General features: G+C 36.1%; 2 protein-coding genes across 2 annotated transcripts in view; one reads left to right on the top strand and one right to left on the bottom strand.

Annotated features, from left to right (window-relative positions):
- The window catches only part of fancb (FA complementation group B), a 45,563-nt gene extending 40,472 nt beyond the window's left edge, over positions 1–5,091 (bottom strand). The window contains exons 1-2 of the mRNA XM_051906140.1: positions 4,944–5,091; positions 3,430–3,491 (exon numbers count right to left, since the gene is read on the bottom strand). The gene's annotated coding sequence lies outside the window, so the exon portion shown is untranslated. The remainder of the gene's footprint in view (positions 1–3,429; positions 3,492–4,943) is intronic.
- A 339-nt stretch (positions 5,092–5,430) lies between these two features.
- Positions 5,431–14,667, top strand: gpr143 (G protein-coupled receptor 143). The gene is made up of 9 exons (XM_051906129.1): positions 5,431–5,725; positions 8,043–8,152; positions 8,950–9,044; positions 9,129–9,221; positions 9,613–9,722; positions 9,896–10,004; positions 12,230–12,347; positions 12,711–12,969; positions 14,373–14,667. Exons 1-9 carry the CDS (start codon positions 5,431–5,433, stop codon positions 14,471–14,473), a joined length of 1,290 nt encoding a protein of 429 aa, XP_051762089.1. The 3' UTR covers positions 14,474–14,667.
- Positions 14,668–16,729: the final 2,062 nt, after the last annotated feature.

Below are 16,729 nucleotides of genomic sequence, written 5' to 3' on the forward strand. Positions count from 1 at the left end.
TGTTTTAATTAATAACCTACACTCTAAAAATGCTGAGTTAAAAACAAATTGGGTTGAAATTGGACAAATGGACCGCAATTGGGTCGTTTTAAACACAGTGATTGGGTTGTTTTAATCCAGCAATTGATTAGGTCGTTTTAACCCAGCGATTGGGTCGTTTTAAACAGTGATTGGGTAATTTTAACCCAGCGATTGATTGGGTCATTTTAACCCAGCGAATGGGTTGTTTTAACCCAGTGATTTGAACAAACCTGCTGGGTAGTTTTATTTGACTCAACTATTGTTTAAAAATTGCTTGCCTAAGCTTGTTTTAACCCAGCGATTGATTGGGTCGTTTTAACCCAGCGAATGGGTCATTTTAACCCGGCGAATGGGTCATTTTAAACACAGTGATTGGGTCATTTTAACCCAGCGGATGGGTCATTTTAACCCGGCGAATGGGTCATTTTAAACACAGTGATTGGGTCATTTTAACCCAGCGGATGGGTCATTTTAACCTGGCGAATGGGTCATTTTAAACACAGTGATTGGGTCGTTTTAACCCAGTGATTTGCCCAACCTGCTGGGTAGTTTTATTTAACTCAACTATTGTTTAAAAATTGCTTGCCTAAAATGAACCCAAAATATGTTGAAAATGAACATTTATTAATACGTTTAATGAATAATAATTAAACAATAAACATTTATTAAATTGCTTATTAATAAATGTTCACCTTTTGATTATTATTGTTTCCTCTAGTAATTCTGTGTCTGATTTTTAATTTCCAACATATTTTGGGTTCATTTTAGGCCAGACATACAGTCATTTTAAACAATAGTTGAGTTAAATAAAACTACCCAGCAGGTTGGGTCAAACATTTAACCCAACTGTGCAGTACAGTGAGCTGAAGAGAGCGGACACTGCAGTGTTTGGGGTCAAAAGGTCAGAGTTCAGTGTGACAGAGGTCAAGTTTGAGCAGCTCGTGCACAAATCTAAGGTTAAAAATGTGTGTATATAAATAATAGAGATATATATGTGTGTATATCAGACTATTATTTCATGCCTTTACAGGGTTAATATTTAACAAATAACAAAGTAACCAGAAACAAATTCTTTGATTAAGAAAAATATTGTTTTGCTTGATTTTTTTTTTTTTTTTTGCCTCCATCTGTTTTATCAAACTGAAACTTCGTAACAGAAATGTTAAACAAGTGTTGATTACAACATTATTTTGTCGTCCCTCCGTTTCCCCGCTGGAATCGCTGCACTGTCCAATCAGAAGACAGACGCACAACAATCAGTTTTATAACGATCTTCACAACAGCCTCTTGATTTCCTCGCACTAATTACAGCTCCAGTCCTGCTGTTCTGATTAAACTGCTTCAGCTCTGATCAGCCGGCGGCGTGTTGTTCGGGTCTCTCTCCAGTCTGAACTGAAAACAAGCTCAGATGAAGCTGTCGGATCAATGGAGAGTTAATGACGGAGACTCCTGCATCAGGAATCACGACTCGACCCTCGCTGACCTGCTGATGGACGTCAATATCGGCATCAGACGAGACGCTTCGGCTCATATTAGCAGCTCTGTGATGATGCTGTTGCCCTGGTGACGGATCACTCTCTCTTTAACCCCCAGATGAACTTTCCTCATTTGTTTTATGATGTGCCACTCCAATAAACACCAGCACAGCTTCATTTACACTTTCATTTGAAGGTGAAAGCTAAAGTTCTGCTGGGAACAAGTGTTGTTTCAGATATTAATTAAACTTTTTCTCCGCCGTTGACGGAATTTTCCTGGCAATTCATGTTTCCACTGATATACAGTAGGGGGCGCTGTTACACATCTTCTGAAAGAGTACAGAATCTCCAGATCAAAACACAGATGAAGAAGAAGCAGAAACAAGTGATTGAAGCATTGCTGACGCACAGAAATAACACGATCATCAAACGAAAGCATGAAGCTAGAATTAAATGGCAAAAGCTGATATTTAAATTTGTTTTTATTATTTATGTTTTCATTTTAAAGCTTTAGTAATTAGTTATTAGTTTGTTTGTTTTGTTTTTTTAAATGTGTTTATATAGTTATCAATTTGTTTGCGGCTCTAATGGCTTACTGCTTTTGCAAAATGTTGACAGCAGTTTTTATTTTAGATTCATTATAGTATTAATTTTTTTTTTAGATTTCATATTAGTTTTAGTAATTAAGTTATGCGCTTTTGATATTTTATTAGTTTTTATTTTTAAATATTGCTATAATTTATTTCATTTTTAGTCATTTTAGTACATCAAGTTAAACTAAATGAAAATGAAGAATGTTGCCTTGGCAATTTTTTATTTTTTATATGTATTTTTATGTTTTATGTCAGTTAAAATGTATTTTATTTGAAGTAACAAACATTTTTTTATTTTATTTCAGTTAAAGTTCATTTCAAGTAACAAAAGTGTGTTTTTATTGTTTTAATATTAGTTTATTATAATGGGGAACTGAACCTGCTAATAAAATGCAGTCAGAATTTACAGAAATAATACATTTATTTAATAACAACCCTGATTTTTTTGAAAACTAACACGTGTTTGTAATCATACAGATGTTTGCAGTCATTAAAGATCAGAGATTGTGTATTGAGGTGTGATTTGTGTTGTGTTACAGCGACTCCTGCTGGTGAAGAGGAGCATCACACACTTCAGCTGCTTCAAAGATCAAACAATTAAACTTGAAATAAAAAACCTAAAAGTTTCACTTCAGCTGGTTGCCAAGGCAATATTACAGACATTAAATGACAAAAATCACAAAACGTGAAAGCAGAAAATATAAAAATAAAAAATAATTCAAAATATTAAAAACTATAATAGTATCTTAATGGTACTAAAATAACAACAATGAATGTATAATATGAAAATAATCATGTTTATAATAATGGTAAACATGACTGTACCAGTGATACAGTGTTACAGCGCCCTCTAGTGACGCCAGACTGACTGTGCGTCTGTTTCTCATGTTTGGCATATAAATATTAGATGAAAAACTAAAACTGAAAAGAATAAATTTAAATGCTAATATTAGTAAAACTATAAAAAAAAATAAAAATAATAATAATAATAATAAAAACAAAATACAACTATTTGAGCTAAAATGAAAGCTGAAGACATCAAATTAAACAAACCAAAAAAAAGCTCATTCAAAATATTAATAAATAATAGTGACATTTCTGTCAAGCCTGAGTCAGATAATTTGACAGTTTGTTTGTATTAAAACAACTAGTTTTAATGACATTTGTGTGTCTGTGTATATATATGATTTATTAAACCTGTAAAACTGTGGCTTTTTGTTTGTTGCACAGGTTTATGAGCGCTGAAACTGTGACACTTGAACATCATTTAAAGTGCGTTTTCTGACCCTTTATGAGAAAACATGAGTTTCTGAGAGACTCTAGTGAGACTCAACACTCACCTACAGACGAGCTGACAGGAAGTGGAAGAGAACAGGGGAGTCATGTGACCAGATATTCAGATCTGTGGGGAAAAAAACAACAAAAAAAAACATTTAAAATCCATCTGAAATGCTATAAAATCTCTATATAAACACTAGCAGTGAAAAGTTTGGAATAATGAAGATTTTTTAAAATGTTTTTGAAAGAGTCTCTGAAAGGCAAAAATACAGTAAAAATAGTGAAATATTATTCCAATGTAAATCAGCTGTTTTCTATGTGAATATATAGTAAAGTGTAATTTATTCCTGTGATCAAAGCTGAATTTTCAGCATCATTACTCCAGTCTTCAGTGTCACATGATCCTTCAGAAATCATTCTGATATGATGATTTGATGATCAAGAAACATTTATGATTATTATCAATGTTGAAAACAGTTCAGATTTTTGTGGAAACCGAAATACATTTTATTTTTCAGGATTCTTTGATGAATAGAAAGTTCAGCATTTATTTGAAATAGAATCTTTTGTAACATTATAAATGTCTTTACTGTCACTTTTGATCAATTTAATGTCTTTTCACACACGCAATTACACACTCACAAAAATCACACACACAAAATCACTATCATACACACACACTAACACAAAATCACAATCACACACAAACTCAGACACACACACACACACACACACACACACACAAAGTCACAATCACACACACACACGCACGCAATTACACACTCACAAAAATCACACACACAAAATCACAATCATACACAAACTCAGACACACACACACACACTCACACAAAATCACAAGCACACACACACGCACACACACACACACAAAGTCACAATCACACACACACACTCACACAGTCACAATCACACACACACACACACACACACACAAGTCACAATCACACACACACACACACACACAAAGTCACAATCACACACACACACACACACACAAAGTCACAATCACACACACACACACACACACAAAGTCACAATCACACACACACACACACACACACACACACACTCACGCAATTACACAATCACAAAAATCACAATCATACACAAACTCAGACACACACACACTCACACACACACAATTACACTCACAAAAAAATCAAACACACACACACACACACAAATTCACACAATTAAACACAATCACACACACACACACACACACACACACACACACACACCCACCAACACAATCACACACAAAAAAATCACAATAACACACAATTACACTCACATAAATCCCAGACACACACTCACACACTCACACACACACAAACTCACAGACACACTCACACAATTACACACACTTACGCAATTGCAGACACAAAATCTCTCTCTCTCACACACACACACACACACACACACACAATTACAATCATACACACTCAAACTCTCTCACACACACTGACAATCACACAAACTCACTCACACACACACACACACACACACAGATTGATCAGTTGTTTCTGAAGCTCGGATCAGTTTGTTTCACTCACTGTTGATCAGCAGGACAAACACAAACTCAGTCTGGAAATGTGTTTTTCATTTACTGCGCCGAAGGAAATGCCAGGAAATTTACAATAAACACTTTGTTTTCTGTGTTTCATTCTTTTCTTCTGCAGAGGCCATGTTAACTCCAGCCTGAGAATCAGAGTCTGATGAGCTTCAGCTGTTTGAGGAGCTGAAGAAATCCTGGAGCGGATCGATGACCTGATGTTCTCTCTACAGCAAAACTATGACTGTTAATTAAACATTTCTTTCTTTTTGTATGTTTTATTAAAGCACTAACTCACTCAGGACTGGTAAAAGAAACGCAGTAATATGATTTATACTGTAAGAAGTTATGACGGAGTCATGAAAGCACAGAGACATGAGGGCAGAGTTTGAGCAGCACATTCTCGAGCTGTTGTTCAGTCAGATTAAACCGAAGCACATGATGATGGAGCTCGTGATTTCACTCGCAGCTCAGGGCCAGCGAGATGAATGAGTTTCCTCTTCTTCTTCTTCTCCTCCTCCGTCACCATGGCCTCTCCGCGGCTCGAGACCTTCTGCTGCCCGAACCGCGATCCCGCCACCGAGTTCGTGGTCAGCTTCCAGCCGCTGTTCTTCAGCGCGATCTGCGTCTGCAGCGCGAGCGTCAGCTTCATCTTCTCCCTCATCCAGATCTTACCCAAGCGGAGGGGATACAGGCGGCTGGGACAGCATCCTCATCCCAAACCGGCCTCTTCCCTCCGGATACTCTTCATCATCAGCGTGTGTGATATCTTAGGATGTTCAGGTAAACACACACACACACACACACACACACACACACACACACACACACACACGAACGAGATCTGGGTCAGTCTGTCTGTTTCATAAGCTCCTTCTTTTTTATAAGATTTTAAACACTCAATCAGACAAATAATCTGTTTAAATATTTATAAACTGGATCTTGCCATAAAGCTGATTTGCATCAAATAATGCATCATTCTATATGTTCATAATAATGTTTTAAGTGGAATATTTACAGTTTTATTTACAGTTATGCACCTTTGTTTCTTGTTTATGCTTTATTAAAGAGAAGTGAATGATTAATTTCTTTCTACAGCAACCCAAGTTGGATTGAAAATGGACAAACCCAGCGATTGGGTTGTTTTAATCCATCAAATGGGTTGTTTTAACAGCGATTGGGTTGTTTTAACCCAGCGATTGGGTTGTTTTAACAGCAATTGGGTTGTTTTAATCCAGCAAATGGGTTGTTTTAACCCAGCGATTGGGTTGTTTTAACAGTGATTGGGTTGTTTTAACCCAGCGATTGGGTTGTTTTAACAGCAATTGGGTTGTTTAACCCAGCATTGGGTTGTTTTAACAGCAATTGGGTTGTTTTAACCCAGCGATTGGGTTGTTTTAACAGCAATTGGGTTGTTTTAACAGCAATTGGGTTGTTTAACCCAGCATTGGGTTGTTTTAACAGCAAATGGGTTGTTTTAACCCAGCGATTGGGTTGTTTTAACAGCAATTGGGTTGTTTTAATCCAGCAAATGGGTTGTTTTAACCCAGTGATTGGGTTGTTTTAACCCTGCGATTGGGTTGTTTTAATCCATCAAATGGGTTGTTTTAACAGCGATTGGGTTGTTTTAACCCAGCGATTGGGTTGTTTTAACAGTGATTGGGTTGTTTTAACAGCAATTGGGTTGTTTAACCCAGCATTGGGTTGTTTTAACAGCAATTGGGTTGTTTTAACCCAGCGATTGGGTTGTTTTAACCCAGCGATTGGGTTGTTTTAACAGCGATTGGGTTGTTTTAACCCAGCGATTGGGTTGTTTTAACAGCGATTGGGTTGTTTTTAACAGTGATTGGGTTGTTTTAATCCAGCAAATGGGTTGTTTTAACAGCAATTGGGTTGTTTAACCCAGCAAATGGATTGTTTTAACCCAGTGAATGGGTTAAATGTTTGGGTTAAATAGTTTTATTTAACCCAACTATTGATTAAAATGACTATATGTCTGGCTTAAAATGAACCCAAAATATGTTGGAAATTAAAAATCAGACACATAATTAATAGAGGCAACAATAATAATCAAAAGGTGAACATTTATTAATAAGCAATTTAGTAAATGTTTATTGTTTAATTATTATTCATTAAACTTATTGTTCATTTATTAAACATATTAATAAATGTTCATTTCTAACATATTTTGGGTTCATTTAAGCAAGAAATACAGTAATTTTTAAACAATAGTTGGGTTAAATAAAAATACCCAGCAGGTTGGGCAAACATTTAACCCAACCACTGGGTTAAAACAATCCAATCGACGTTGGGTTTGTCCATTTTCAACCCAACTTGGGTTGTTTTTAACCCAGCATTTCCATATTTTACCTAAATCTGTGCATATCAGTCAGTGATCCTCAAATGGCCAAATGCATGTATTGCCAATAATGTGTTACAGTAAAATTACTGAATGTAATAAGTGCAAAACCACACATGCTATTTTCAGAACATGTTTATTTCATGGTTTTTACCAGAGGACACACAGTTCATTCAGGAACATGAGGAAGAGATTCAACTGCACAAAAGTGGGACCATTTGTTAGATTCATGATACACACTTCCATAGATACACTATGTAACTTTGGCCCTCTAGCGGTTAAATACAAAATAACACTGTTTTAATAGACACGGAACTTCCTAGAAAATAAATTCCAGCACAGCTACAACAACCATAATGAAACGACCCTTTACAATAGATAATGCTTTACTATGTTAATAAGCTAAATGTGGCAATTTATCTGTTCACTAAAATACCACCTGTTGAGTAATAAAACGCGCGTCAACTTTTCTCTATTTACGGATATGACGAGACATGCAGGGGCGAGTGACATTTTCCCGCGAAAAACGCCCCGACAGCTCTAAAATACATATAGGCTTACCATAGTGAATCTGGGCAAGGAAAAACAACACATTTTGGAAGAAGGATTGATTTTGTATTGAAATTGTGTTAATTTTGAACAATAACGTTACGTCTACTGTAAGTATTGTACTGTAAATCCTCCTGTCTTTGCAATCAATGGCTTCAGCACAAAGATAACGGATCTGACGCATCTGTGCAGGAATCATCTTCCGGTCGTCCATCTGGCTCGGGCTGCCCGACCTCATCAACAGAATCTCCGGCGGAAACAGCAGTGACGTCTGGCCGGAAGTGTTTTGTGTTGGCAGTGCGGTAAGAGAAATATCGAAGTGAAGACCGTTATATTTGACATTTCATGCACTTTACATTACTTAAAGTGTTTTAATCTGCAGTTATTTGTACTTGCATAAACATTAGGGATGCAATAGGCCACCATTATCAGTATCGGCCGATATGTTCATTTTTAATGTTATCGTTATCGGCCTGATATTTGAATTTGGCCGATATATATTAAAGCCGATAAATAATGGATTATTTCCTTCAGCTGAGACACTTCAGATGTGCACTGTTCATCATGATGGTTTTGAATTGCTTGAAATATGATTGAAATCACTTCAAAAAGCAAAATACAGTTCAGTTCAACATGTGCAGCGTAAGTCTGTCATATAAGATACATAATATTATAATGAGAACATTATAATTGTGTGTTTGGGACATGGATTTTAATGGTGAAACTTTTGTTTTTGTAACAGGCTCTCAAAAATTATATAAAAAATTGGATTTAGATTCAGAATTAGATGGAATTATTAGTGGAATGAAAGCCTTAAAATTAATTTTAAAAACTCACTAATTTATTTTAAATCATATCCTTTCTAATTATTCAAACCCTTGACGTTTTCAAATATGCTTTAAATGCTGGTAAATTAAAAAAAAAAAAGTTATCTTTGATTTTAAGAATATATCGCTTTCTGACAAAAATGATACTCAAATTTAATAAAACACCATTTTTATTTAAATCTAGTATTTCTGATATAACTCCACCCTTATGCTGACGGATTCATGTAAACATGACCTTTGGTGTCGTGAATCTTGTTTAATTTTCCCTCTAGATGTGGATTCAGCTGTTCTTTAGCGCCTCCTTCTGGTGGACGTTCTGTTACGCCGTGGACGTTTTCTTAGTGGTCAAGAGATCAGCTGGCATTAGGTGCGTCCCATCATGCATCTTGTTCATATAAACGCTAGAGCAGATGTCTGTTGCATGTCCTCACGAGCGCCGTCTTTGCTGTAGCACCATCGTGCTGTATCACATGATCACGTGGGGTCTGACGCTGCTGCTGTGTGTGGAGGGCGTGGCCATGCTGTACTACCCCTCCATCTCCAGGTGATTATTTCATCAAAATCATTTAAAATGCATCATGGGTTAGATTATTAGTGAATGCATGAACTGATAACATGTAGGGACGTGTGATATATCGGCCACCATATCGGTATCGGCCGACATATGTTCATTTTTAATTTTATTGTTATCGGCCAGATAAGAAAATTTGGCCGATATATTAAAGCTGATAAATGGTGAGACTTTTGTTTTTGTAATCAGGCTCTATATAAAAATTTGGAGTTAAGATTTATCGGCCAAAATGTTGCATCCCTTATAGCATGTATGCATTGAATGCAATGCAAGTCGCTCTGGATAAAAGCCTCTGCCAAATGCATGACTGTGATGAGCTGTTTTGCACTGTGGATCTGAACTGAATGCGTGTTTGTCATGTGAGTTGTGAGAATGGCCTTCAGCACGCCGTCCCTCACTACGTCACCACATATGCACCGATGCTGCTGGTGCTCGCCGTCAACCCGGTGCTGTTCTCACGGACCGTATCGGCCGGTAAGTGCACTGAAAAAAATAATACGATTAATGAATGCCGTAGAAGTATTGATCATTCATGTTAACAAATGAACCTTACTGTAAAGTGTTACCAATTGTTTCAGAGTAGAAAGATCTTCAGTTCATGATGAGACTTTCTTTCAAAGAAACTCATATTACATGTTTTCATGCAGTGACGTCGCTGCTCAAGGGTCAGCAGGGCATCTACACCGAGAACGAGAGACGACTCGGATCTGAGATCAAAATACGATTCTTTAAGATCATGCTGGTGTTTGTCATTTGGTAAGATGTTCAGTTCATTTCATCTTCATGGAGCATTAGGCTATATAGCGAATATTCCTCTTAGCTGGTTGAACAGTCACAGAACAGTCTTGTTTTCCAGCACAAATATCTAAACATTCTTAAATCAAGACACATTTACTGGAGAAGAGAAATGACTGAAGATATTAACTCTTTCACTGCCAGCGTCTTTAAAAAAAGTTGCCAGTATTTATCAACACTTGAATGTGGTTAAGTTTCATAAGAACAGCAACATTTTGAACAAAAAGCTGAGAAAATCGTGTTTTGTCCGGATGTGATTCAGAGCGATTATCAAAACACAGATGGAGTAGATGGAGTCCATCAACACCTCAAAGCTTCACAGTCGTTTCCTCTTCATGGTTCATCATTTCATTCAGTAACGTAAGAGTTTTGATGTTTGATGATCGTGTCATTTATGTGCGTCAGCAATGCTTCAATCACTTGTTTCTGCTTCTTCTTCATCTGTGTTTTGATCTGGAGATTCTGTACTCTTTCAGATGATGTGTAACAGCGCCCCCTACTGTATATCAGTGAAAACATGAATTGCTGGAAAATTGTTTTTCCATCACCCTGTTTTTATGCGCATTTTAAAGTATCGCATCAGAAACGAGTGATGGAAATGCCAAATATCGAATAAAAAATCCCTTAATTCGTAAAAAAGTTTTTACGCTTACTTGAGGTGGTTTTTGACTTGTGCGAAAGAGAGTTCATGCGAATAATGGGAGATGGAAATAAATGATGACGTAGTCAACAACATTAAAGGGTTAGTTCACCCAAAAATGAAAATTCTGTCATTAATTACTCACCCTCATGTCGTTTTACACCCGTAAGACCTTCGTTAATCTTCGGAACGCAAATTAAGATATTTTTGTTGAAATCCGATGGCTCAGTGAGGCCTGCATAGCCAGCAATGACATTTCCTCTCTCAAGATCCATTAATGTACTAAAAACATATTTAAATCAGTTCATGTGAGTACAGTGGTTCAATATTAATATTATAAAGCGACGAGAATATTTTTGGTGCGCCAAAAAAAACAAAATAATGAATTATTTACTGATGCCTGATTTCAAAACACTGCTTCAGGAAGATTCGGAGCGTTATGAATCAGCGTGTCGAATCCGCAGTTCGGAGCGCCAAAGTCACGTGATTTCAGCAGTTTGGCGGTTTGACACGCGATTCGAATCATGATTCGACACGCTGATTCATAACGCTCCGAAGCTTCATGAAGCAGTGTTTTGAAATCGGCCATCACTATATAAGTCGTTATTTTGTTTTTTTGGCGCACCAAAAATATTCTCTTCACTTTATAATATTAATATTGAACCACTGTACTCACATGAACTGATTTAAATATGTTTTTAGTACATTTCCGCTCTCAAGATCCATTAATGTCATTGCTCCCTATGGAGGCCTCACTGAGCCATCGGATTTCAACAAAAATATCTTAATTTGTGTTCTGAAGATCAACGAAGGTCTTACGGGTGTGAAACGACATGAGGGTGAGTAATTAATGACAGAATTTTCATTTTTCAGTGAACTAACCCTTTAAACCCACACAACTAATCGTAATCTGCTATTTCCACTGATGGTGTTGTAACAGCAAACTTTGTTTGATTCTGTTATGAAGCATTAATTCTGGATGTACTGCCGCACGTTGTATATGTGTGTGTTGCAGGTTTTGCTCACATTTATGATGCTTAATAAAGTCGAGAAGAGTTCAGACGGCTCTCGTTTATTGTTTTCTTATTCATAAGTGTTTAGGCGAACCCTTCCCGAACGCTCGGTCAGTGTTTTATTTACTGTTGGCTACTAGGTTACCAAAACCACCGTCATCCGCTCGAACAACTTGATGGAAACACACCGAATTCGCATTTTTTTTTTTTTTTTTTTTTTTTGCGAACTAAAAGATTCACTTCATGTTTGAATGGAAATCTAGCTACTGGGAGGGAAAGAGTTAAAGCTTGTTTAATGAAAAAAAAAAAAAAAAAAAAAAATCATCAAAATAAAGTGTTTTTGCTGAAAACAAGAAAAAATATCTGCCAGTAGAGTCAGAAAATTATATCGTTTTCTCTTTTACTTATAAAAATAAAGACTTTTCAAAGTAAAAGTAGTTCTATGATTGCTTTAGAACTATTGTTGATTGTTAGTTTGTGTTACTTAATAAACTAACGTTAACAAAAAGTGTTACCATGTTTTCTGTCGTCAGCTGGCTGCCCAACATCATCAATGAGAGTTTGCTGTTTTATCTGGAGATGCAGGATGACGTTAAATCCAGCGATCTGAAGAATGTTCGCAACGCTGTGCTCATCACATGGTTCATCATGGTGAGTGCAAAATCAAACATCCTCTGAGAAATCAATCAATCAATTCAAGGGACTTTCGTATTGGAGGAACGTTTTCATAATTCCTATAACTATTGGTGGAAGTACTGCTTTTATTTATATATATATATATATAACGATTTTAGTTATTTATATTAGTATTTTTTTAGTCATATAACTGAACTGAGCTGTTTTCTCCAGAGCTGCTTTTTAACTTCCATAATTGATCAACTTTACATAGTTATTGAACTGATTTCTGAATAATGACTGTTATTGTCTTAGAGCTGTTTTACAGTCTGTAGTAAGGCTTGTTCATTCATGCATTCAGTATAAACATGACGGCATTAAACACCCCTCTGTTCTCAGGGCATCCTGAACCCCATGCAGGGCTTCCTCAACACGCTGGCGTTTCACGGCTGGACGGGGCTGGACGTGGACTTCAGCCGGCAGAGACGGCGAGAGCTGCCGTGGGATTCGGCCTCCACGTCGGTGGCGGTCGCGGGCGGATACACGCCGGTGGTGGGATCAACACTGCTCTACCAGAGCCACGTTCAGGAGATCAAGAAGAACCTGAGCGCAAACGGACACCAGCAGCCTTCAGACGCCATAAGCGTCCTGTCTGAAGGTAACCATAAAAACACCCCCGTCTATATGGGCTGGTGACGCTGCTAATGCATCTGCTTGAACCAATGACGTGTTTGAATCTTACATGTGTAAAATACAAAATAAAAAAATGTTCAAATGTGAGCGGAGCTGTATTTGTATATGTGAATCTACATCACATTAAGAAATAAACACTCTAAACTACTGTTCAGAAGTTGGGAATCATTGCGAGTTTTTTTTTTTTTTTTTTTTTTTAAATTAGTCTCTTCTGCTCTCCAGTGCTGCATTTATTTGATCAAAAATACAGTAAAAATTGTGAATATTTTTTACAATGTAAATCAGCTGTTTTCTATGTGAATATATAGTAAAGTGTAATTTATTCCTGTGATCAAAGCTGAATTTTCAGCATCATTACTCCAGTCTTCAGTGTCACATGATCCTTCAGAAATCATTCTAATATGATGATTTGATGCTCAAGAAACATTTATGATTATCATCAACATTGAAAACAGTTCATATTTTTGTGTAAACGCTCATACATTTTATTTTTCAGGATTCTTTGATGAATAGAAGGTTCAAAAGAACAACATTTATCTGAAATTAAATATTTTGTAACATTATTAATGTCTTTACTGTCACTTTTGATTAATTTCAATTTGCTGGATTTGATCAATTAGCTTTGATCACAGCAATAAATTACATTTTACTATATATTAACATAGAAAACAGTTTTATTTTATATAATATTTCACAATTTTTACTGTATTTTTGATCAAATAAATGCAGCCTTTGATGAGCCTTTCAAAAACATTAAAAATATTAAGCATATAAACACTTACCAAAAGAGAGATATGCGTCCCATATCTTTTGTTGTTGGTCATGTCACCAGTCAAATGGTACAATATTTTGGTAAAAATTAATCTCTCACTGTTACACTGCAAAAATGTCTTACATTTGTAATTAGTATTTTTTGAATAGCTTCCAATTATAAACATCTAAATATTCTTAAAATGAGAGAAACTTACGTGAAGTATATAATGAATTATTTTAATGTATTGTACCTTGTATAGAAGTGTATTTTACTGCACTGTAAAACATGTAAAAAAGATCTGCCAATACACTCTTATTCAAGACACGATCTATGAAAAAAGATATATATATATATTTGCTGGGTATTTTGGCAAAGTAACATCTGATCCAGCAGTTCTTCCATGTTTGACAGGTAAATTACATCTGATGTTGTTTATGCATTTAAAATATGGAAAATGTTCCTATTAACAACCCCTGGCATTGACTCCAAGCACAACTACACAGTATGACTACAAAATATTTTTAATAATATCTGAATGAATGGTAAAGATGTCAATTTTACTAGGCTGGACGTCAGGGATGAAATTAACTAGTCTTCTCTATCTTATCTCATAGATTCAGAGTCTAGTACAGTAGAAATCCACATATCCAGTGAACAGCGAGAGTTTGAGGACGTAAAGCCCAACGGAGCTTCATTGGAGATTTCTACAGGCTGAACGTCTCGCCGTCCTCAAACACGCTCTTTCATACCCTTCAACTTCTGTTTGAGACCAGTCTTCATGCATTTGTACAATCAATTCATGCCACTTTTTAAGGATTACACTGCAAAAATACAGTATTAATGAAATAGATGTTGTTGCTTATGTTTTACATCATTTTATACTTCATTAAATTATTCTTATTAAACATACCTGTCATTAAAGATGCAGTGTGTAATGTTCCTGAATGGTGAAACAACAAATTTATTGTAATTTAACTAGTTTTAATGTTTTGATATGAATAATTTACTTCTGTGGCATAAACATCATAACATACACTAGTGGTCAAAAGTTCTGAATAATTAAGATTTAATATTTTTGAAAGAAGTCTATTCTGCTTACCAAAGCTGCATTTATTTGATCAAAAATACAGTCTGAATTGTAAAATGTGAATATGAATGAATCAAACACGACTGTTTATAATATCAAAATAGAGTGATTTATTTGAGCCTCTGAATGTGAGACATTGAGATACAGTTTTGTCCACTAAACAGATTTAAACTTTATACTTGGCAGATACACGTCAAAACATGCACGATTGAACCGCAAGGATCTCGACGCGCCAAGATTACAGTCTGACACAGACAATAAGGGCTTCCGGTGAACAGCGGAAACCCGCGTCACGTAGAAATGCGATGCTTTTGATGCATTTCAAATAATTCCCCATTAAACTAAACTTGGTTTTATTGAGATAAAAAAAGAAACGTCCATCTTCCATTGTCAAACGCACGTAGTCGCGGTTAAAAACGACCGCGTCAAGAAAAGGCGCCAATCACAGTTTAAATTTTACAGCAGGACTAACCGATCATCAGTCCCTCGTGACCGGTCAAACAAACACAAAGCTCAGTAGATGGACATCATCCTGACAAACTCGACACAATCCGATTCCGTGCAAGAAAACACCTTACATTCATCGTGTTTGCGCTGCATCACGTGTCCAAATTAGACGAGATGCGATAAAATGATAAACTAGGGCTAATTCAGTTAAACATTTTAAAAAGTCTAAAATGTACCTTCTCATCCATGTGAATCCGAGTTTCAATTCTGACGGTTGGTTTATTTTTCTGTAGTCTCCTGTTGCGTAGCTCCGCCCACGGTGAAATCTCATTGGTCTAAACATTTATGATTGGCACTTCACACAGGACTTTTGCGTTCAGCGAGGAAGGAAATGTTTTTATTCAACTTTATTTCTTTACTGTTATTATGTTTTGTTTATCCTTGTGTATTTGTAATTCTTTAGTAAATATAGTATATCGACTGACGGCCCGATCGCGTCTTAATCAGGCGAGTTTCAGACCCTTTTCACAGACTGATGACGCGTTTTAACGGTCATCAATGTTGTAATAAATCCTGCGAAGTTTTTTTATATTTTAATTTTTTTAAAAATGTATGCATATTTATAACACTATATTATATTACATTTGCATCAAATTACAAAAAACTAGTTAACGCTGCTGTGAGGTTGTTTCTAACGGACCCTTTTCACGGACTGTGATGACGCGTTTTAACGGTCATCAGCATCGTAAATCCTGCAAAGTTTTTTATATTTTCATTTTTTTTTTTTAAATGTATGTACATTTATAACACTATACTTAGTATTGTATTACCTTTTCATCAAATTACAAAAAAAAAAAGAAAAAAAGTGAATGCTGCTGTGACGGTGTTTTTAATACAGCAGCTATAGAAGTAAACATGACATCTTTCCGCTCTCTATTTTCCCCTTTTTGAAAGTTGTGAAAACACTATTATTTAGTTTTTCTTTTGCTATTTGCGCAAATGGAAACACAAAAATATATTTAATGTAGTCTTTCATTCACAGCTATAAAAGTTTACCCAACTATGACGACTTCGTCAATCAAAACATGTTTCATGTAAATCAGGATTTTGGACCAATGACATTGCATGGTGGGCGGAGCTTCCCAACGCAGCGCCACAGAAAAGAAACCAAGTGATCAACAGCAAAATAAGACAAATTCAGATTTGCATGGAAGAGAGCACTTTTATTGTCGTTTTATCACATCACATCCGATTCGGACACGACGTTGAACTAAAACACGTCCCAGAATGCACTTTACCCACTTACGATGAGGCACGTATCCTTATAACATGCGTCACAATCCCCTCAAAACCGCTGAACGCGTTTGCTGCCGATCCAGCAGGCATGACGTCCACAAAATCAGAAGAAAATACAAAAAAACGTCAAAGTATGAAAGA

Source organism: Ctenopharyngodon idella, chromosome 9, assembly GCF_019924925.1.
Source record: "Ctenopharyngodon idella isolate HZGC_01 chromosome 9, HZGC01, whole genome shotgun sequence".
NCBI classification, from domain to species: Eukaryota; Metazoa; Chordata; class Actinopteri; order Cypriniformes; family Xenocyprididae; genus Ctenopharyngodon; species Ctenopharyngodon idella.